At 39.9% G+C, this 23,505-nt stretch overlaps 1 protein-coding gene across 1 annotated transcript in view; it reads left to right on the forward strand.

The window, feature by feature from the left end:
* Positions 1-23,505, forward strand: part of CR1 (complement C3b/C4b receptor 1 (Knops blood group)) — a 106,490-nt gene that overhangs the window by 17,446 nt on the left and 65,539 nt on the right. The window contains 2 exon segments of the mRNA XM_021063334.1: positions 577-783; positions 14,964-14,978. Of these exon segments, the coding sequence (XP_020918993.1) occupies positions 577-783; positions 14,964-14,978 (222 nt within the window).

Below are 23,505 nucleotides of genomic sequence, written 5' to 3' on the forward strand. Positions count from 1 at the left end.
TGGCCAGAGGTTCAACAGGACACCACATTCTCAGCTTATCTGAAAGCTTTTCATTCACTTGTTATTATGCATCATCCTATAGAGCAAAGATCTCTCCTAGAGATCTTTTGATCTTTAAGGGATATGTTTTTCACTGAAGCATCCTTGAATTACCTCTTTATTTACCTCCTCTGCTTACTCAAGATAAACAGGGCTCCCAGGCCAGGCATCAAACCTACAGTGACCGGAGCCACCGCAGGGACAATGCTGGATCCTTAACCCACTGAGCCACTAGAGAACCCCCTAAGCTTCTCTTTCTCTGAGAGCTATGTATAATTGCCAGCCAGGCCATGCACATAAAGGAGATTATATACTTGGTAAAAGAAATCAAAGGATCAGCAAATTATACTTTCAGGAATGAAGTTTTAAATCATACTTTCTGAATTATATTGTGATAGCTCCTTTGACAGATTCATTACAGATTCAAATATTACTGTCCCTGGACCTAGGCTATAAGAGTGAGGTTTAGCAACACCTGAGGCATTCTTTATTTATAGTTCAGTTGCAATCTTGTCATTTCTTTCTGCAATTTCCTAGAAATTTTTTGCTCACCACCTCCTCCTATTCGCAATGGAAGACACACTGGCAGCTCTTCTGTGAACATTCCCTATGGGAGCAGTGTCACTTACACTTGTGACCCGGGCCCAGAGGAAGGAGTAAACTTCATCCTCATTGGAGAGAGCACCATCCATTGTACCACTGATAGTCAGAAGAATGGGATCTGGAGTGGACCTGCCCCACACTGTGAACTTTCTGTTTCTGAGGTTCGGTGTCCACCTCCCCAGATCCTAAGAGGCCAAATATCATCCAGGAAGAAAGATCAATATTCGTATAATGACACTGTGGTATTTGCCTGCCTTTTTGGCTTCACCATGAAGGGCAGCAAGGAAATCCGATGTAATGCCCAAGGCACGTGGGAGCCATCGGTGCCAGTCTGTGAAAAGGGTGGGTATTCCAACAGGTGCCACTGCTTCATCCTTTTGAAGCATTAGAGAAGGGGTTACGGACTTCAGCAGGGCCTTTTCCAGGTCCCACAATTAAACTAAATATAGAGAATATAAATTATATAGAAGGCTTTTTAAAAATCCTGTTCCCCATTCATTTTGTAAGGTTGTCCACAGGAGGAGAAAACATTAGAGGTCACTAAATTAAGTGATTTCTTTAAGCAAAAAAAAAAAAAAAATGAGGAAAATGATTGTTTGTCTTAACAGTGACTTCTTCCTCTTCTTCTCCTCTTTTTCTTCTCCTTCTCCTTTTTAATTGTTATGGCCATGCCCATGATACGTGGAAGTCCCTGGGCCAGGGATTGAACTTGAACCACAGCTGAGACCTACAAAGCTACAGCTGCAGCAGTGTCAGAAACTTTAACCCACTTGATGAGGCCAGGGACGCAAGCCTCCGCAGTGACCCAAGCTGCTGCAGTGGGTGTCTTAAGCCACTGCACCATGGGGGAACTCCAACAGTGACTTCTTAGAAGAGACTTCAGTGAAGACTCCATCCCACAGATAGGTCAGAATCACCCATTAAAAGTGTACAAAGTGATTCCTTAAAAAGGAAGAGACAGAAGAGGAGTTGAAACACCCATTGAGAATGGAACAAAATCTGCAGCAGCCTAAGTGCAGGGGAAAAAAAGCAATTGAGAGCCACTGATCTAAAATTACCCAAAACTGAGCTGCAAAGTGACTTCTGTACCACTGCCACGGGAGTGGAATCGTAGCATTTAATGCCAGTTTCTTGAGCTCAGTTTCTTTCTCTATTTGTTTACATAAGAAAAATTCTCTGCCTTTCCTTTAGATTGTCAAGCACCTCCTAAAATCCTCCATGGTCAGAAAGAAGATAAACATGTGATTCGCTTTGATCCGGGAACATCCGTAAAATACAGCTGTGACCCTGGCTATGTGCTAGTGGGAGAAGAATCCATACATTGTACCATTGATGGAGTGTGGATACCCACTGTCCCCACATGCAAAGGTGCCACGCTTTGAGTGTCAGTGTTTTGCTTTTGCGATCGCCTTGAGTTGATTGCTCATTCTTCTCTCTTTTCTTAGTGGCAGAATGTAATCCTTCAGGAAAACAAGTCTTTAAAAAACCCACGAACCAAATTATTAGACCAGATGTTAACTCTTCTTGTGATGAAGGGTGAGTGAGGATGGTCTCGGCTGAACGAGGTCTGGCACATCTGAGTCCACTGCAAGCTCAGTGAAAGAGTTTATATCCAAACCCCGCCCCCAACTCCATCACGTGTTGGCAGAAGTGTTGACCCTTCCATTTTTTATCAATGGAAACTATGATATGCAATGAATGGGTTGTGCTGATGGTGACTACATTTTTGTTCCTATTGCTGCTTGTCCTGGAAGTAATGTGTCTGCTTTTAAGCCAAGAGCACTTGCTTAGGTTGGTGGTCACCAGATGACAAAATTGTCATGACTCTGTCTCTAGGTACCGGTTGAGTGAAAGTGTTTATCAGCTTTGTCAAGACACAATTCCTTGGTATATGGAAATTCGTCTTTGTAAAGGTGAGTAGAAAAATAACGAAGGGTCTAGAATAATGTGAGATCTATGCATTTCCTGGGAAATGTCTGTTTTAGGCATGTTATGAAATTAAGAATATTAGATTCTTTGTCCACAGTTATAGTTGCACAATTTTTTGTTCTCTTGTCACCTCTTTTTACTTCAAGTATAGCAATCACTTAATTTAAGTGCATTTAGGTACCAATTCTCTTGTGTGATATGGGAGAATAAGAATAATGAAGTCAGTGAGTATGAGCCACCTCCTTAATTTCTCTCCAGTGTAGTTTAGTGGAGAGAATGGGGAGTGATGTGGGATATAAACTCAGATTCTAGTCCTACTGTTTAATCTGGGGCAATTTATGTAACTTCTCGGAACTCTAGCCTCTTATCTGTAACATTAGCATAAGACTACAGACCTCAGTTATTATAATTATAATTAATTAATTTAAAGTAAATATGGTTAAATATCCCTACTTTGTAGATGAAAAAGTTGCTCGTCAAAAAGTAGATTTTCAGGAGTTCCCCTCGTGGCTCTGCAGTTAATGAACCCGACTAGCATCCTTGAGGACATGGGCTCAATCCTTGGCCTCGCTCAGTGGGTTAAGGATCTGGCACTGCCATGAGCTGTGGTGTAGGTCTCAAATGTGGCTCTGATCCTGCGTTGCTATGGCTCTGGCATAGGCAGACAGCTACAGCTCTGATTGGGCCCCTAGCCTGGGAACCTATATATGCCTTGGGTGCAACCCTAAAAAAAAGACATGAAGACAAAAAAAAAAAAAAAAAAAAAGTACATTTTCAGAGTTACCAATGTGGTGCAGTGGATTAAGAATCCAACTGTAGTAGCTCAGATCACTGTGGATGTGCGGGATCCATCCCCAGCCCAGAGCAGGGGGTTAAAAGATCCAGCATTGTCACAGCTGTGGCATAGGTTGCCACTGCAGCTTGGATTCAATCCCTGGTCCAGGAATCTCCATATGCTATGGGTGCAGCCATTTAAAAAAAAAAAAAAAAAGATGTTCAATCAACAATTAATCAAAAATATTCAAAAATCAAAAATGAAAAAAATATTCTTGGCTAACCTATTATATCCCCTCAGCACAAAGATGTACCATGTCAAAAGAGCTTAATTCTGTTCCCCTATACCTTTAATTGACCTGCTGGTTACTAAAAACAGAATTATTTTCTTTATTAATAATTTGCTATTTGACTTCACTTCCTCAATCACAATGCATTGATCTACATCTTCACCTTTTTTTTTTTTTCTTTTTGCCTTTTCTAGGGCCACACCCGCAGCATATGGAGGTTCCCAGGCTAGGGATCTAATGTGAGCTGTAGCTGCCAAGCCTACGCCAGAGCCACAGCAATGCCAGATCTGAGCTGAGTCTGCAACCTACACCACAGCTCATGGTGACGCCAGATCCTTGACCCACTGAGCAAGGCCAGGGATTGAATCCAACCTCATGCTTCTTGGTTGGATTCGTTAACCACTGGCCACGATGGAAACTCCTTTTTTTTTTTTTTTTTTTTTACATCTTCACTTTTAACACATTACAGAGATATTTCTTATGAAATCTTCTAAATTGAATTTTGCCTTCCTAGTGAGCTTTAATATAGCTTATCATCATAACTTACCCATATCCTTTAGGAAATCTGACAGCAAAAGCTTCATAACCAGCTTCATTTCTCTTCTTTGGTGTTTTATACTGGAACCAAATTGTACAGTGACTTCTCATCCCTCCAGAAATCACCTGCCCACCGCCCCCTCTTATCTACAATGGCGCACACACAGGAAGTGCCTCAGGAGAGGTCCTGTATGGAACCACAGTCACTTACACATGTAATCCTGGGCCAGAGAGAGGAGTGACGTTCAACCTCATTGGGGAGAGCACCATCCGTTGCATAAGCAACGATCAAGAGACAGGAGTCTGGAGCGGCCCTCCTCCTCTCTGCAAACTTTCTATCCCCACTGTTCAGTGCTCACATGTCCACATTGAAAACGGATACAAGATATCTGTCAAGGAAGCTCCATATTTCTACAACGACACTGTGACATTCAAGTGTGATGATGGATTTACTTTGAAAGGCAGCAGTCGGATTCGTTGCAAAGCCGATAACACCTGGGATCCTGAAATTCCAGTTTGTGAAAAAGGTAAAAACCCAATGGACAGAAAAGTGAGGTATTTACTTGTTCATTCTTGTTTATTATCTCTCGCCCAAAGTTAGAGCCATGGCAAAAGGCAGGAGAGCTTAGATTACTGTCCCCCTTCTTCTACTCTGTAACAAAACAGTTTATGTGTGTTGTTGTGTATGTTCTTTGTGTAAATGCCCCTTTGGATCTGGGATATATTCAGGGTAGATAATTGAGGGGGTCTTTTTTAAGGTGTCAGACTCCTTCAAAAGAGTAGAAAGTACTCAGAAATGGATAAGAGCTTGATGAGCTTTGGCTTAAATGTTTTATTTATTTATTTGTTTGTTTTTATTTTTATTTTTTTTGTCTTTTTGCCATTTCTTGGGCTGCTCCCGCGGCATATGGAGGGTCCCAGGCTAGGGGTCTAATCGGAGCTGTAGCTGCCAGCCTATGCCAGAGCCACAGCAACGGGGGATCCTTAACCCACTGAGCAAGGGCAGGGATCGAACCCGCAACCTCATGGTTCCTAGTTGGATTCATTAACCACTGCGCCATGATGGGAACTCCGGCTTAAATGTTTTAGACTGTCTATTGTCAAATGTTGTATACTTAGTGTTCTTGAGTATGAATTCTGTTTTTGTTAGTATTTATGTGGGAAGTTCTCTCTTCAGGCTGTCAGCCACCTTCTGGGCTCCACCATGGTCAGCATACAGGTGGAAATAGGGTCCTCTTTGTCTCGGGGATGACTGTAGACTACACCTGTGACCCTGGCTACGTGCTTGTGGGGAACAGATCCATTCACTGTATGCCTTCAGGAAATTGGAGTCTTTCTGCCCCTCGGTGTGAAGGTACTTACAGTTCCAGAGATGTCTTTCTCCTTGGTATCAGGCATGTATAACTAATTCCAACTTTTCTCCTCTTGAAGTACAATGCCAGCCTTTGAAAGAAGATCTCCAAGAGCTTCCAGCTGATTGGCCAGTGGTATCAGTTAATATAACCTGCCAAGAAGGGTGAGTATGAGAGGATCCATTCTGAGAAAGGGTCTCCACCTTGCTTTGTGCGTGAATTCTACCCTCAGCTTGTCTTGGTAACTCCCTTTAGAAGTCCCTTGTTGTTACACTAAGAGAAAATGTGAGGTTCCAAAAGTCTAAGTAGCATATTTAACTCTTCAGTCCTTTCTTGACACAGTAGTTTTCTTACTTGGAGGTCCATGAGTGTTAATGCCTCTCTGACAAAGTTCTTATTTAGACATGCCTCTTTATTTGTGCTCTGAGGAGGCTAGGTTTCAGCGATGTGATACTGGGAAGAGAAATATGTTATAATCTCTCTAGGTACCAGCTGACTGGGCATGTTTATCAGAAATGTCAAGGTGATGAGGATGCGGTTTGGCTCCAGAAGATTCCACTTTGTAAAGGTAAGTTAGGAAAAAAAAGTGTCAGTGGGATAGTAGTGGGTTATAGAGGACAGGTCCCTGCAGAACTAATCTATTCCCCACAGGCTATATGTTTTAGCTCAGTGTACATAAGATAATAAATTTATCTTAGTGTTTTTCTGACATTAGCACTGGAGAATAAACTTGTCAAGTAGGAAACGAGTATAGTTGGCCTTCAGCATCTGTAAGTTTCATATCCATAGATTCAACTAACTGCAGATCAAAAATAGTTGTTTTAAGTCCCGAAAGTTCCCCAAAGCAAAACTTGAATTTGTTATGTGCTGGCTACTATTCACCTAGCGTTTACATTGCATGTATAGCTATTTACATAGCATTTACATTATATTAGGCATTATAGGTCATCTCGAGATGATTTAAAGTATATGGTCAGTTGTGTGTAGCTTATATGTAAATATTGTACAATTTATGTAAGAGATTTGAGCATCCTTGGACTTGGATATGGATGGAGGGGAGTCCTGCAACCAATCTCCTGGAGATACCAACAAATGACTGTATTTGCCGTATAGCTTCTGATTGCTCAGAATTTTTAAAATAACAAATATAGACTATTTCCCTACTTCATGGGAACACAGCTATATTTATTCCTTTCTTAATACCTTAGTGTATTTTCTGAATTTTTTGGAATGACTATGTATTACTTATATAGTCAGAAAATTTAATAAAGCTTTCTTCAGAAAAGAATAATCCAGTGAACACATTTAAATAACTTTATAGCTACATCTAGTACTTGCGGTTGGACAGTTTCATTTGTACCTGAATGAAGTCTGTCCACCTTGGTGTACTAGCTGAAGGTCAATTTCCCCATCTCTTTTGCAGTTATCCACTGTCAACCTCTACCAGTGATTAAGAATGGGAGGCACAGAGGTGTGGTGGGAAAATACTTTGTCTATGGAAACAAAGTCTCTTATGAATGTGATGAAGGATTCGATCTTCTTGGAGAGAAAACTGTATGGTGCACAAATGATTCTAAAGGATATGGATCTTGGAGTGGACCTCTCCCACGGTGCATAAAGTCTCCTCCTGTGACTCACTGTCCTAACCCAGAAGTCGCACATGGATACAAGCTAAATAACACTAATTCTTCATTTTCCCACAATGACATAGTAGTTATTGCCTGCGAACCTGGCTTCATCATGAATGGCAGTCAGTCAATTAGGTGTCAGACCAATAACAAATGGGTGCCAGATGTACCAACTTGTATCAAAAAGGGTAAGATATTTAAAGAATAAAATATGGGAAGTTGCACAGAATAAAGAAAAAAGGGGAGTTCCCTTTGTGGCTCAGTGGTTAACAAACCCGACCAGAATCCATGAGGATGTGGGTTCGATCCCTGGCTTGCTCAGTAGGGTAGGGATCTGATATTGCCATGAGCTGTGGTGTTGTCACAGATGCATCGGATCTGGCATTGCTGTGGCTGTGTCTGTGGCTGGCAACTGTAGCTCTGATTCTACCCCTAGCCTGGGAACTTTCATATGCCACAGGTTCAGCCCTAAAAAGCAGAAAAAAAAAAAAAAAAAGGGAAGAAAGAAAGAAAAAACAAAGAAGGTTTGCCTCTACACTTGCCGTTCTCCCTAAAGAAAAGAAAAGCAAGTAAAAGCTATAATTTACAAAATACCCATGGCACATGGAGATTCCCAGGCCAGGGATCAAACCCTACCACAGCAGTGACAATGCTGGATCCCTAACCCACTGAGCCACCAGAGAATTCCTCTACTTTCCTAAGTGTGTTGAACAAAAATACATGAAAGGATAATAGTTAGCTTCTGAACAGATGGAGTCTCCAAAATTTATTATCTTTATTAATTTAAAATGCGAATGCACATACTTTTGTGGGGCAAATGTTTGGTAGTAATATTGCATAATAGTTTGATATTTAAGCTTGTGACACCTTCCAAGAAGAGATCTTTCAGTATTCTGGAGAAAGGAGTTGGCTTTCAAATCCATTGAATTGTTTTTCTTGTAATTTTAGTTGTCATTGGTAGTTTTACCCCCGCAAGAGAGGCTGCAATCTACAACAGAGGTTCCCAATTGGTGACCAAGAACTAAGTTCAGAACAGTTTTCTTTGTCTAGAGCAGTAATATTTTATTTTATTTTATTTTATTTATTTTATTTTATTTTATTTTATTTTATTTTATTGTCTTTTTGCCTTTTCTAGGGCCACTCCCATGGCATATGGAGGTTCCCAGGCTAGGGGTCTAATCAGAGCTGTAGCTGCCAGCCTACACCACAGCCACAGCAATGCGGGATCCAAGCCTCGTCTGCAACGTACACCATAGCTCATGGCAACGCCAGATCCTTAACCCAATGAGCAAGGGCAGGGATCGAACCCGCAACCTCATGGTTCCTAGTCGGATTTGTTAACCACTGAGCCATGACAGGAACTCCTAGAGCAGTAATCTTATTTTAAGTGAAACCCATCTCCACCACCCAAGACAAACAGTGAACCTGTTATACAGTAAGGGCCTCCTTTACTTTCCTGCAAGGCATCCATAGCTTGAACTGGGCAGTGACTGCCATTTTTAGAAGGACAGGTGCTTCCGTATCTGATGGATTCACTTCCTGGCTCCTGTAGATATTTGAGGGTGTGACCCTTGACTAATAGCCTTTGTTTAAAGAGGAAGAAAAGAATACCATTGTCTGACAGATTACTATTGTGGGCTGCAACCATTGATGTTTCATTATCTTACACTTGACATTTGTCTTCAGAATGTGTATGATGTAGGTAGGACATGCAAATCACTGTCCGGTACTGCTTGGTTTGGGTGGAGTAAATATTTCTGGATACCACTTTGTTGGCTTGGTGCCTGCCTTCTTTCTGTATCTCGTCACCCACAGGTAGTGTTGGCTATGTGCTCCTCTGTGCTAAATTTAAAGTCCTTTTATATTGGTTTCTAAGCTTTCTTCGGATGTCATCGTCCGGTTAAGATCCCCTACGGGAATCACACTGGTGGAGACATACTTCGATTTTCTCCGGGAATGTCAGTCCTGTACAGCTGCAACCAAGGCTACTTGCTGGTGGGAGAGGCCCTCCTTCTTTGCACACATGAGGGAAACTGGAATCAACCTGCCCCTTATTGTAAAGGTGTGTTGTCTATTTGTTTGCTTTTTTTCTAAATGAAATTTATTCCAAATAAATATATTCAGTTAGATACTTTCAATTTAAAATAGCCAAATAAATGCATTATGTGCACCATTTAATTAAATGCATTTAATTGGGTTAATCTAATTGGATTTAACTAGATGAAGTGATCTAAATACTGCAAAATAAGTAAAATGACTGGGACTCTGAGCTATCACATGTAGTTATTTAAATATGGAAAGGTGAAGTCTGTGTACATTATACTACTAAAGCACAGATTGAATTTGCACTCTGGTTACAGTTATGATAAGCATCATTGACAAAACACTAATAAAAAGCACAGTTATCTTTTGGGTATATTTCTTCTAAGTAGTGATAGGATTATGGGTATATATTTTATAAACATTTCAGCATGTCATTATCATAAATAATGCATATAAATATGAGTAGTGAGTTAATATCAAATATTTATTGAGCACTTTTTTTTACCATATGTCAGATATTGTGCACAGCACTTTGCCTGCTCATTTGATCTCATTTGATTATCTCATTTAATCCTCATGAGAACCATATCCTATTGGTGCCATTATTATTCCTGCATAATAGATGAGGTCCCAGTAGAATGGAGGGATTTGTAATTTACCCAGAGTCACAGAGCTAGATCAGGTTCAAATTTTATCTCACACTCTTGGTCCCTGTACTGAAAAGATGAAAGGAGAAATGAGAAAGCATTTACATGTAAGAAGAATTAAAGAATAAGAGTAGAAGTTGATAAAACAATAATTCAGAATTCTTAATGTTACCCATTCAGCCCTCACCATTTCTCTCAGAAGCCACAAAAACTGCTCAAAATCATTAGTTTAGAAACTAAAGGATAGAGAAGGAAAGCAATCTGCTGTAGTTGTCTGGACATTATTGAGGTAGCCAGCTGACACTAAAAGTCTGTGCCTAGAACATCATTCTGTGTTATTCCAGTGAAGCTTTACTCACTGAGGATAAACTAAATTGGTTTCATAAATGTTTCCATTTAGGGCAGCATCTGTATTCTTGGTAAAAGGCCAGAATAGGACCTAGTTTCACTTTCATTCCTTTCATTTCAGAGGTGAACTGTAGCTTCCCAGAGCACGTAAATGGAATCCAGAATGGGCTGGAACCTAGGAAAATGTATCAGTATGGAGCTGTTGTCACTTTAGAGTGTGAAGAAGGGTACACCCTGGAAGGCAGTCCCCAGAGCCAGTGTCAGGAAGATCACCGATGGAACCCTCCCCTGGCTGTTTGCAAATCACCAAGTATGTACAGAGGGCTTCCCTGCAGCTCCTATTTGTTTCACTGGAGAGAAGAGAGTGAGGGGTGTCCCTTGACGCTGGGGGCTCCGCGCTTGTAAATTGACATAGGCCTAACAATAGTGCTACAGTAACAGACAAATTTGAAGTCAGTGGTCTATTCTAGAAAAGCTGAGACTTTCTGAGAAGGGAGGAAGTAAAGAAAGAAAATAGAGAGAGGAGCACTAATTTAAACGGTGCAAAACTAATAACCTTACACCTTGCCCCTTGGAATTAGTAGGTGCATTCGTTCTAGGACCCCCTCGAATATCAAAATCTGCAGATGATCAAGTCCCTTGTAAAATGGCATAGTATTTGCCTGTCACCTATGCATATCCTCTCATGCACTTTAAATCATTTCTAGATTACTTATAATACCTAATGCAATATACATGGCATGTAAAGAGTTGCCAGGCTCACAGCATACTCAAGCTTTGCATTTTGGAACTTTTTGGAATTTTTGGCTTTTTCAAATTTTTTTTTTTTAATCTGTGGCTGGTTGAATCCACAGATACAGAAGATCAACTGTATTTTTGAAAGGAGTTACTGCTGAGACTTCTATTATTGCTGAATTTTGATTTTGAAGTGCCTACCGATGTGACAGGGGCCTCCAAAAATATGTTAGCCAACCTGTTGTAAGAGTTAATATTTGCATTCTGACCTGAGAAATCCCTGATTATAAAGTTGAGTTTATTGGGTTTTTTTATTATTAATGAACACCCCAACTTACTTAAAGCGAAAATTTCTTAAAAGTCCAATGAAGTTATTGTATAAAAAATGAAGGAAGAATGGGTATAATCCAGGGTTCCAATACATCCTTTTAAGTAGACTTACAGAGGAGGGAGCTGAGTATTAATTCCTGGGACATTGCCATAGGATTTTTAAGCTACCTGGAACTTTTCAACCAGACTAATATTTCCATGATTTTGTATTCTCCTTAGGTTCACGTGTTCCTCTTATCTGTGGTAAGTTCTCTTAAATACTTGAAGAAAACTTCTAATGTTTTTGTTTGTTTGTTTGTTTTTTGCTTTTTAGGGCCATACCCATGGCATATGGAGGTTCCCAGGCTAGGGGTCAAATAGGAGCTACAGATGCAGGCCTACACCACAGCCACAGCAATGCGGGATCCAAGCCGCATCTGCCACATACACCACAGCCACTCCAGATCCCCAGCCCACTGAGGGAGGCCAGGGATCGAACCTGCATCCTCATGGATACTAGTCAGATTCATTTCTGCTGCCCCACAATGGGAATTCCCTCTAACGGTGTTTTATAAAAATGTGTGTAAAATCTGAGGCCTCTATCTTGCCTGTTAATTTTTTTCACCTTAACTCATGAGAAATTATCTTTTTTAAATGTTTTCTTAAAACATTAAGAATCTTTTCACGTGTACTTCACATCACAAATTGCCACTTTTAGATAAAACAGAATAAATGATTTAAACAGCTATTCTCAGTTATTAAATGGAAAGTTAGGGAGTTCCCGTCATGGCTCAGTGATTAACGAATCCGACTTGGAACCATGAGGTTTCGGGTTCGATCCCTGGCCTTGTTCAGTGGGTTAAGGATCTGGCGTTGCCATGAGCTGTGGTGTGGGCTGCAGAAGCAGCTCGGATCCCACGTTGCTGTGGCTGTGGTGTAGGCCAGTGGCTACAGCTCTGATTCGACCCCTAGCCTGGGAACCTCCACATGCTGCGGGAAGCAGCCCTAGGAAGGCTAAAAAAAAAAAAAAAAAAAAAAAAAAGAAAGAAAGTTAGTTTACATGAACTCTTATTCTTTTGCATTATTTGACACTATCAAAACAGACTGGCTTATTCTGCAGTAGCAAAATATATTCACAATGGAGGGTTAAATGTGTTTATGCAAGGCCATGGTATCTTGGTGTCCTGTGCTCCTGATTTCACCACAGTGAGAGGAAGATTGCTAATAAAACTGAAAAGAACAGAAAAGCTCAACAGAAATTTGATGGAACCCTGTGGTCAAATACTTGGTACTTTATATTAAGTGTTGATTGGGTTGAATCCAAAACTTGAAGCTTAAGGATGATTATTTAGGAATTTGGTATTTATACAGCTGGGGAAGGATAATCAGAAAAGTCACACAACCCCACTGCTAGGAATAGGCCCCACAATCAGTCAAAAAATGTTAAGTCACATTTTTCTAGCATTTGATACTCTCTCTTGTTTCCTAGGTTTTTCTGCAGGTGTAGTAATTCTTTGCTGCTTGGGTATTGTCACCATATGCATGATACTAAAACAAAGAGAACGGTAAGTTCAATGCTTGCTTGACCAAAATGCACAAAAGGTTTTAACTTCTTGCTTAAAACTAAACACAAAGGAGTTCCCGTCGTGGCTCAGTGGTTAACGAATCCAACTAAGAACGATGAGGTTGTGGGTTCTATCCCTGGCCTTGCTCCGTGAGTTAAGGATCCCGTGTTGCCATGAGCTGGGGTGTAGGTCGCAGACATGGCTCGGATCCCGACTTGCTGTGGCTCTGGCGTAGGCTGGTTGCTATAGCTCCGATTAGACCCCTAGCCTGGGAACCTCCATATGCTGTGGGAGTGGCCCTAGGAAGGTAAAAAAAAAAAAAACCTAAACACACAAAAAAAACCTAAACACAAAAGTTATGTGAAATAAGTATGGCCATGTGATAACTGGGATAAAGTATCTTCTGCTAAATAGAAGGCCTGTTCTGCAAGAATTTAGATAACACACAGTTATTTTATTTGAATGATGTTTATTCAGATGATACATAATTTAAAAATCCAGAAAATAGAATTCCAGGCATAAAAACTGCATATATTTGGCATATTCCTATCTAATCATTTTCTTATATCCTTTCTCTTTTTCCCTTTAAAACTGAAATTTTGGCATTATGTAGTCTCCTGCCTTTTTTTTTTTTTCATTTAGCTTCATGTACAGATTTTTTTTGTGTCTGTCAGTCATGTTTTCTTTTTAATTACTTAATGGTATGTTGTTCTATTATGTGTATTTCTCTATGGTAAATTTTAGGTTGCTTCCACAATTATTATTATTATTATTATTTGCATTTTAGGGCCACACCCAGGACATATGGAGGTTCCCAGCCTAGGGGTCCAATCAGAGCTACAGCTGCCGGCCTACACCACAGCCACAGCCACAACCATGCCAAATCTGAGCCATGACTGCGACCTACACCACAGCTTATGGCAACACTGGATCCTTAACCCACTGAGCGAGGCCAAGGATCAAACCCACAACCTCACCGCTCCTAGAGGATTCATATCAGCTGTGCCATGATGGGAACTCCCTCCACAATTATGTTGATAGTGAAGATATGAGAAACACCTTCGAATAAAACTTTTCCACATCCACTTATTTCCTTAGCCCTTTATTTCCAGAATTGCCAGGGGTAAGTGTATGAACATTTGGATGCTTAATAAATATTTCCAAAAGACTTTCCAGAAAGTGAGTTCTAATTTGATCACGTATCAAGGAGTTCCTGTTGTGGCACAGCAGAAATGAATCCAACTAGGAGTCATGAGGACCACGTATCAAATAATTAATATATCTGGATATACTGTATTTCTGGACTCATTTTTTAAATGTATCTATCTCTTCTTCCCTCATAAACTACTTTGCATTTAAATAGTATAGACTTCTACTATGATAATATCTGATAAGGCAAGAATCCCCTTACTATAATTTTTCACAATTTTCTTCTCTTCTGTTTGTTCTTATAGGTGAGTTTTAGATTTGTCATTTTCTAAAAACAGATATGTTGTGATTGCATTTAAGTCTATAGATTAGTCTTGGAGACTTGGCACATTTTCTGTAATGATTTCACCTTCAGGAACATGCCAGCCCTTTCTATTTGTTCAAGTGATTTTTTTTTTTTTTGTCTTTTTAGTGCCACACCCACAGCATATGGAGGTTCCCAGGCTAGGAGTCTAATCAGAGCTATAGCTGCCAGCCTATTCCACAGCCACAGCAATGCCAGATTTGAGCCACGTCTGCAACCTACACCACAGCTCATGGCAACACCAGATCCTTAACCCACTGAGCAAGGACAGGGATCGAACCTGCAACCTCATGGTTACTAGTCGGATTTATTTCTGCTGTGCCACAACAGGAACTCGGATATTTTTATTTTTTATGTATCAATTTTTAAAAACATTTTATCCATTAAGTAATGTTGCCAGACTGGGTTATGTGATATCTGGTGAGGATGCAATCAGTACTTGGGAATTTTGACCAGAAAAGTTTCCATAGAGGAGGAGATGTTTTAGGTGAGCCTTAAAAGGGTATAGACAAGGGGAGAAAGGTATTCCAGGTAGAAGGAGCCATTTGAGTAAAGACTCAGAGGCTTGTCATCCCACCACATGTTATGAGAACTACATAAATATTTGACTTGGTGGAAAAATTGTAAGTGTGAAGGGGATTGAAGGCGAAGGTGGCATAGGTCTCGGTGGAGGAATGGTATGAAAGACCCCTTTCACACAAAAATCTTGTGAAAATTACAGAATATTCTGAAACATGAAAAGGATACATATTTAGCAACTGATTCCATCAGGTATCTTACATTCAGAGTGAACAGGTTCTTGAGTCTCTGTACACAATAGTGAAGACTAACCAGGTGAAGTCTTACCAGGTCTCAGGTAACTTCTGGGGAGGATAACAAGCCAGATCACCCCAGGCATGTCACCCACAAACTCCAGAAAACATGCCAACTCACCTGGATCTGTCACTTAGTATGCCACCAGTGTCATCTGATTATACTGTTCATGGTTCTCTAATGACTAGTGCAGGCATCAAGCATGAAGAGGTTACATTGAAACTATATAATGATGGCATCTTTGAACCTGAATAGTTTATTCTAATCCTGGGAGGGTGTGAGCACAGTAGATCTTGCAAAGTCTAAATTGAAATGCACTTTAGGCTTTAGTATTTATCAAGAGTATGTGCCACAAAACCCTGGCTTTGTGAATGATTTCAGGAGAAACAGACCAGATGAGATTGGGAAATAGTTCATACATTTTACTCATGGAGATTCACAATGACCATGAGAATATTTAAAGTCCTACAATAAAGAAGCCTGTTTAATTTTTATGTATTTTTGAATTTTTATTTATTTATTTTTTGTCTTTTTAGGGCCACACCTACAGCATATGGAGATTCCCAGGCTAGGGGTCACATCAGAGCTGTAGCTACTGGCCTACACCACTGCCACAGCAATGCCAGATCAGAGTCAATCTGTGACCTACACCACAGCTCATGGCAACACCAGATCCTTAACCACTGAACAAGGCCAGGTATTGAACCTGTGTCCTCGTGGATACTAGGCAGATTTGCTTCTGCTGAGCCATGACAGAAACTCCAAAAATCTGTTTCGTTTTTTTAAAAAAACTAGTCTCCCAAACTAGTTTGGACTGCAGAACTCTTTTTCTTATCTAATGCTTTTAATATCCATGGAAATAATGTTTCATTTAACAATCATTGGGAAAATCTAGAAAGAAGCTAACAGCTAGGTCATCAAAAGACTTGTATGCCATGACAAGGAGCTGGGATTTATCCTGTAGGATCTTAAACAAGGAAACAATATGTTCACTTTTGCATTTTCAAAAGAAGGGGCCGTATTGGACCCTCAACCACAGCAGCCTTGGTGGGGATCAAGAGTATGGAAGAGGTGTAGGAAGCATCTTCATTGTAAAGAAGAAACATCAGGATTTGGTGAACTGCTGAATGTGGGGAGAAGGAGACACAAATAATGAGTCTACCAGATGTCACTGGGTGGACCCAGTGGTTCACAAAAGAGGAGAGGGACAGGCATGTGGGGAAAGATGAAGAGTTCAGTTCTGACCTCTTACTTTGAGGCACTCATGATGTAGGACTCAAAAGATAGGCCACTCAGGTAGGTGACATTTAAGTCACAATTCCCCCCCAAAAAAACCCATGAAAGATTAAAATAGGGATGACAACAGATCTCAGAAAGACAGTAATGCTTAAGAGGCAGGAGGGGAAGGAACAGCCGGAGGTAAGAGGAAAGTAAGGAGAAAATAGTTCACAGAATTTAAGAGAGAAAAAGGTCTCAAGAAAACAAAAGCAGGGATGTCATTTGCATGACTTTCCTCACAGGAAGTTAGAAGATAATTTTAGCCAAGAGTAGTTAGAAATTTAAATAAATAGAAAATGTGGTCTCTGTCTCCTTCCTTCCTGCTACTAGGTTTGCTATTAGAGCATTGCATGTGTAGGAAAATATGCAAACTTTGGGAATGCCTACAAGCTCCAATAATTCATAATGCTTCAAACTGATTATTAAGTCAATTAAACATGATTATGCCAAATACTACATGTTAAGTGCCTCAGTTGATATTAACCAAACATATTTGTTAAAGTAAATTCCTAAGCATCACTCATTTGTTTTATTTCCATTTTTCTAACTGACTTCAATTTAGTTTCCGATAGTTGATACAAACATTTGAGCTGCCTTAAATACGTTTTGTAAATGAGATGAGTAATGAATCATTTAAAGAGGGATGTCTAGTAACAAAATCAAATATTTTTAAAAGTCATCTAAACATGTGAAGAAGAGACTATGTTATTCCTTTCTTGTCATCTAAGATAACTTAATAAAACCTCAATCTCGGGCGTTCTCGTCCTGGCACAGCAGAAACAAATCTGACTAGTATCCATGAGGATGTGGGTTTGATCCTCTGGCCTTGCTCAGTGGATTAAGGATCTGGTATCGCCATGAGCTGTGGTATAGGTCACAGATATAGCTCAGATCTGGCATGGTTGTGGCTGTGGTTATGGTGTAGGCCAGCAGCTGTAGCTCTGATTGGACCCCTAGCCTGGGAACCTCCATATGCTGTGGGTGCAGCCCTAAAAAGCAAAAAACAAACAAACAAAAAAACAAGTGAAAAGAGCTCACAAAACCTAAATCTCACATGGACCTAAAAAATACCATTTTGTAACGATCTTAATGTATCTGCCCCATCAACACGATAAGCTGACCTCCTAAATGTGATAGTGACAAGCTGTAAATATTCTTTTTTTTTTTTTTTTTTTTTTGGTCTTTTTGCCTTTTCTAGGGCCGCTTCCTGCAGCATATGGAGGTTCCCAGGCTAGGGGTCTATTCAGAACTGTAGCCACTGGCCTACGCTAGAGCCACAGCAACTCAGGATCTGAGCTGTGTCTCCAACCTACACCACAGCTCACGGCAACGCCGGATCCTTAACCCACTGAGCAGCAAGGCCAGGGATCGAAGCCACAACCTCATGGTTCCTAGTCGGATTTGTTAACCACTGCGCCACGATGGGAACTCTGCTGTAAATATTCTTAACAGTAATCTTTCTTCCCAAGTTATTTTGTAGTACTTTGTTTTAGAGTTCTACAGATAGTACAATCACATTTTGTTGTCCTTTGCTAAATATGGCAAAGTGTTTTAGAAGCACAGTAAAGAATAAGTGCTTGCAAAGAATAAAAGTAAAGATGTCTTAAGAATCATTTAAAGCTTTTAGTGCTGGGTGGCTATGTAAGGATTTTAAATTAAACATCAAATACAAAAATTTTCTTTTAAATCAGATTAGACGATTGGTCCCCAAAGGGTAAATTTATGATCATATTCCAAAATGAAAGCTTCTTTATGACTTTTTTTTTTTTAATCTGGGAGTTGTAGTTATCAGTCATTAAGAATCCTGGATAAAGCTGCCTGATGTCATCTTCTGACTTGGACACTTAGCAGCCTAGCAAGTTATTTTTGTGGGTCTTTCCAAAAAAGAAGGTGTTATGGTGATTACCTCATAGGATATTTAAGACAATAAAATGAAATTATTCATAAAAAGTACTTACTATGTGTTGGGAATTATAGAAAGGAAACAAGTGTGGCCAATAAGTAAAGATTTTTTTTTTCTGTTTTCTTCCATTTAGTAATTACTATACAAATACAAGCCGTAAAGAAGATCTCAACTTAGAAACATTAGAAGTATATTCTGTTGATCCATACAACCCAGAAAATTAATCAGAAGACCAACCGGTATCTAATGAAATTTGAAATATTCTTGTTCTGTGTCAAAATGTTCTTCAGTTTGTTTGTCAATAAGCATAGTACTAAATATATAAGGCTCTCTTGCACAAGTCTTTAGCAATCATGCACAGAAATTGTTAACTTCTTTATTTCACACTGCCAACTCATGTCCCTGTTTTTTTTAATGTATTCATCCATTCAACAAATATTTAAATAAATAGCAAAATAATTAAGAATAAAATACATCAGGAGATGATAAGTATTATGAAGAGAGGTACAGGAAGGAGGGTGAGGAGGGTCGATCCTATAGACTATGCCAGGTCATTGTAATAAGCTTGGTATTTTTTCTGAGGTGGGAACAATTGGAGGGTTTTAAGCAGAGAAGAAAATGATCCCTTTAACTGCTGGATTAGGAAGAGGGTGTAGAAAGTTAAGGGTGGAAAATGGGGAATCAGCGTGGGCTCTATTGCAAAAATCCAGGCAGGAAGTTGTGAGTGGCTCTCACCAGGCTGGTGAGAAGAGGTCAGATTCTGGATGCATTTTTTTGGGTAATGACAGTAGGATTTGAAAGACAGCTTGTATCAGGATATGAGAGAAAGGGAAGAGTCGATGAAGATGCCGGAGTTTTTTGGCCTGAGCAATTGGAAGGATAGAATTGCCATTAAACAAGACACTGAGAATGGGAAAAACAGGATCGGGAAGAAAAACGAGGAGGTCCATTTTGGAGATGTTAAAGTGAGATAGCAAAACATCTAAGTACAAGTGTCAAAAAATTAGCGGGAGGTACAAGTTGGCATTTCAGGGAATAGGGGTCTGGGCTTGAGATACAAATGTGGGCCTTGTCAGTACATGGATGTACAGAATAGTGAAACCGAGTAAGATCAGCCAAGGGGTGATTGAGGCTAGGGAAGAGGAAATGCCCAAGGGCTGAGCCTGGATCCTCCAACATTAGGCGTCGTGGTGTGGGAAGAAACCAGTAAATATATAAGGCTCTGAATATAAGAAACCAACAAATATATAAGCAGCTCTGAAACAGGAGAGAACCCAGTGTGCAGGGCTCTAGGACATTAGGGAAGAGAGAACTTTAAAGAAGAGGGAGTGATTGACTGTCAAATGCTGCTGATAGAGTGAGAAAGATCAGTTGTGAAAATCCCTGTTGTGTTGGGCAGCACAAGATTTGCTAGTGACTTGAAAAACCAGTTTTGGTGTAGAGGAAGAAGGCCAATCGGAGCTGTTTGGTGTGAGCTTGAGAGAGAATGAAAGGAGAGAAATTGGAGATATCAACTGCAAACAACTCTTTCAAGGAGCTTTTCTATAAAGAGGAGCAGAGGAGTAGAGTGATGGCAAGGACAAGAAGTCAAGTCAAGGGAACTATATTTTAAGAACAGAGAACTAGAAGCTGGGCTGCTATTCCTATAAGCTGATGAGAATGATCTAGTAGAAGGGGGCGGGTGACGGCAGGAAAAAAAGGAGGAATTGCTGTAGCAATGTCTGGGTAAGCTAGAAGGAATGGAATCTAGTGCTCAGCAGGGGAGTGGACCTTACATAGGAGTGGGGTGTTAGTACCAGGAGGGAAAGTAAAACATATTGGTACAGGTGAAGCAGCTAGGGAGATGCGATGGTGAATGCATATGCGGAAGTTCTCTTCTGATGCTTCTATTTTCTCAGCGAATAAAAAATAAAATGATCAGTGGAGAGGAAGATTGGGAAAGAAGATGTTAGGGGTTCCCTGGTGGCTTAGTGCACTAAGGATTCAACATTGTCACTGCTGTGGCACAGGTTCCATCCCTGGCCTGGGAACTTCTGCATGTTGTGGGCAGCCAAAAAAAATTTTTTTTTAAAGAGAAAGGAGATGTTAGAGATTTAAGGAAAAGGTATTGCATAGTCACCAAAGGAGCTGAAGACTGAATGATAGGGTTATAGAACACGTGACATGCAACATGAGTAGTCTCCCTGAGATTCGCAGGAAAAAATGGTGTTGAGCATTTCAAGGTTTACCCTCAGGCATTATGCTGAAGGTCTTTCAGGCTTTATCTCATTTAGCCCTCACTACAATTTTGAAAGGTGAGTATTATCCTAAGACAATACCTAGGTGAGTGTACATTATCCTAGATGAGAAATCCAAGGCGAAAAGGTAGCCTTGGCCAAGTACTCAGGGTCAGTAATTGGCAAAGGAGAATGCAAGCTCAAATCTGACTTCAAACTGCTTTCTCCTACATAACCTGTAAAACCTAAAATAAGGATACCACCTCTTAGAACTATTTTGGTAAGAAAAATATGACTTATACATATCATAGTGTAAGAATAAGTGTCATGAACAAGATACAGATAAACTTCTGTGGCAGTTGGGGAAGCAAAGGTTCCTTGTTGCTGACGAGCTGTAGAGAAGGGAAAGGAGAACAGGAGAGACTGTGCCAGAGTCATCTCTACATCCAAAGCTGTGAGGATCCACAGTAAAGCTATTACATGAATATTTGTTGAATGAATATTTGAACGAGTGAGAACAAGGCCATTGCTTTGACTTCTCCCTCCTTTATTTTTATTGATATTTATCAATATAAAATTTAATAATTATTTGCTTTCCATCATATTATCTGAAGAAGGACCACTTAATTGAATGATATCTTTTAACAGGCTTGAAGCTCTATTGTTTATAGCACTTATAATTAGTATATATACAGCAAATGTTCATACTAATATTTAAACTTTGAGTTGCATCACTGTCTTTCATGCTGCCTCCTAAATAGAAATTAATCTATTTCAGTGTGCCTCGTTGCTTGGAAGCCAACTGAACACTGGTTGGAAAGAAACCATGCTGATATCAGCAAGTCTCAACATCAGTGAGACTATTTCATAAGCTTTAACTCCTATATGCACTTATTCTCAAGCAGAACAAAGAAAGTTTGCTTGATGATATAGATGGGAGCCCAGCTTTATTGTGAAATGCTTTTCAAGGACATTTTGAAGCCTCACGCGTGACGAACCTGGAGCCAGGCTATGGCTATAAACAATTACATAGCTCTGAACAGTGTCACTTTTGGGGGAAGGCACCAAAAGAGCTGTCCTCTTATCCAGACTGCCCCTCTTTTTATAATCAGCATACTTACTGTTAGCATATACTTTTGGTTATAGTGTGGTCCTAATTATTTAAGCAAAGTATGAAGCATATTCTGTGGTTATGATGGTATACATTTGTTGAGAAGTCTGATTTTAATAGTAGCATATTTCTCTGATATGCTTAAATATTTCACTTTTATTTCCACTTGAGTTTTTTCTCATAATGTATACTTTGCCTTTCCATAATCACATAGTAATTCCAATTTGCACATTTGAAAAAAAATGACAGTCAACTTTTAATTCTGCAGTTTTGGTGTATAATCCAAGCTTTGAATGCTTCTTTGGAAGTTTTGGCAGAAGCTGTAATTGCTTGTAAAACGTTACTTTAGTAATGTGTATATTAGTCATTTAAATAAATAAAGAAAGAAAAACATTTGCCTTATACGATTTTTTTCTACAGTCAATGAACTCTTGATTAACAGACATAGTCTTATGGTTTTTAGAGTTCCTGATTTAATTAACATTTATGCATTCTGGATCCCACCACTTTTTCATGTTAGCCAAACTCTCAGCCTACAAACTCAAATCTGTCCTCAAGATTTTTTAAATATTTATTCAGCCTATGCTTTTCCCTAGCACCTTCATCTCCCTGACTACACCCTGGATCCAGCTGCCCATTTTCTCTGCTCCAGCATTTAAATTATTAAGAAAGTAAAATCTATCTCACTGGCTATGACAAATCTACCCTCCACCATAGTCTCCTAAACATGTATGATATTTGATATCTTTTTTAAAATTGTGGTAAAAAACATGTAATATGAAATTTACAACCTTAACCATTTTTTTTTTTTTTGTCTTTTGTTGTTGTTGTTATTGTTGTTGTTGCTATTTCTTGGGCCGCTCCCGCGGCATATGGAGGTTCCCAGGCTAGGGGTTGAATCGGAGCTGTAGCCACCGGCCTACGCCAGAGCCACAGCAACGCAGGATCCGAGCCGCGTCTGCAACCTACACCACAGCTCACGGCAACGCCGGATCGTTAACCCACTGAGCAAGGGCAGGGACCGAACCCGCAACCTCATGGTTCCTAGTCGGATTCGTTAACCACTGCGCCACGACGGGAACTCCAACCTTAACCATTTTTTAAGTGTACAGTTCAGAAGTGCTAAGAATGTTCACATCGTTATGCAACAGACCTCCAGAACTTTTTCATCTTACAAAAGGAATTCTATATCCATTAAACAGTAACTCCATATCCCCCTCTTCCTTCAGCCCCTGCCAACCATCATTTTACTTTCCATTTCTATGAATTTGGCTACTTTAGATACCTCATATAGGTGGAACCACATAGTATCTGTTTTTCTGTGACTGATTTATTTTGCTTAGTCTAATGTCCTCGAGGTTGTAGCATGTTCAGAATTATTTTTTCCAGAGTGGATATTTCATTGCATGTACAATATTTTGCTTATCTGTTTATGGACTTTTGGGCTATTTTCACCTTGTGGCTATGGCGAATAATGCTGCTATGATCCTGGATTAACAAATATCTCTTCAAGACCTTCCTTTCAATTCTTTTGGATATATAACCAGAAGCTGGCATGCTGTTTGATATCTTTTATTCATTTACAGTCAGTACCATTTTCATTGTTCCAACTTCTCTGTTCATGCACCTCCAGCCATTTGTTCTATTATACCATCATCTCTATTCTCCTTCCTTATCTTAGCAGATGATGAAAATATCACCAGTAACTCCACTTCCTCTCCCTTCACCTCCAAGCCCATCCTTATCCTCATTGCCACCTACCACTTTGCACAGACTCTAGGTCTCTTCTCATCCCTTTCTGTTTCTTCCAGGATGTTGCTCCTTTAGTTACACTCTCTCTCATCACTGGCTTCTTCTTTCCACCAACAAACA

This window comes from Sus scrofa, chromosome 9 (assembly GCF_000003025.6).
Source record: "Sus scrofa isolate TJ Tabasco breed Duroc chromosome 9, Sscrofa11.1, whole genome shotgun sequence".
NCBI lineage: Eukaryota > Metazoa > Chordata > Mammalia > Artiodactyla > Suidae > Sus > Sus scrofa.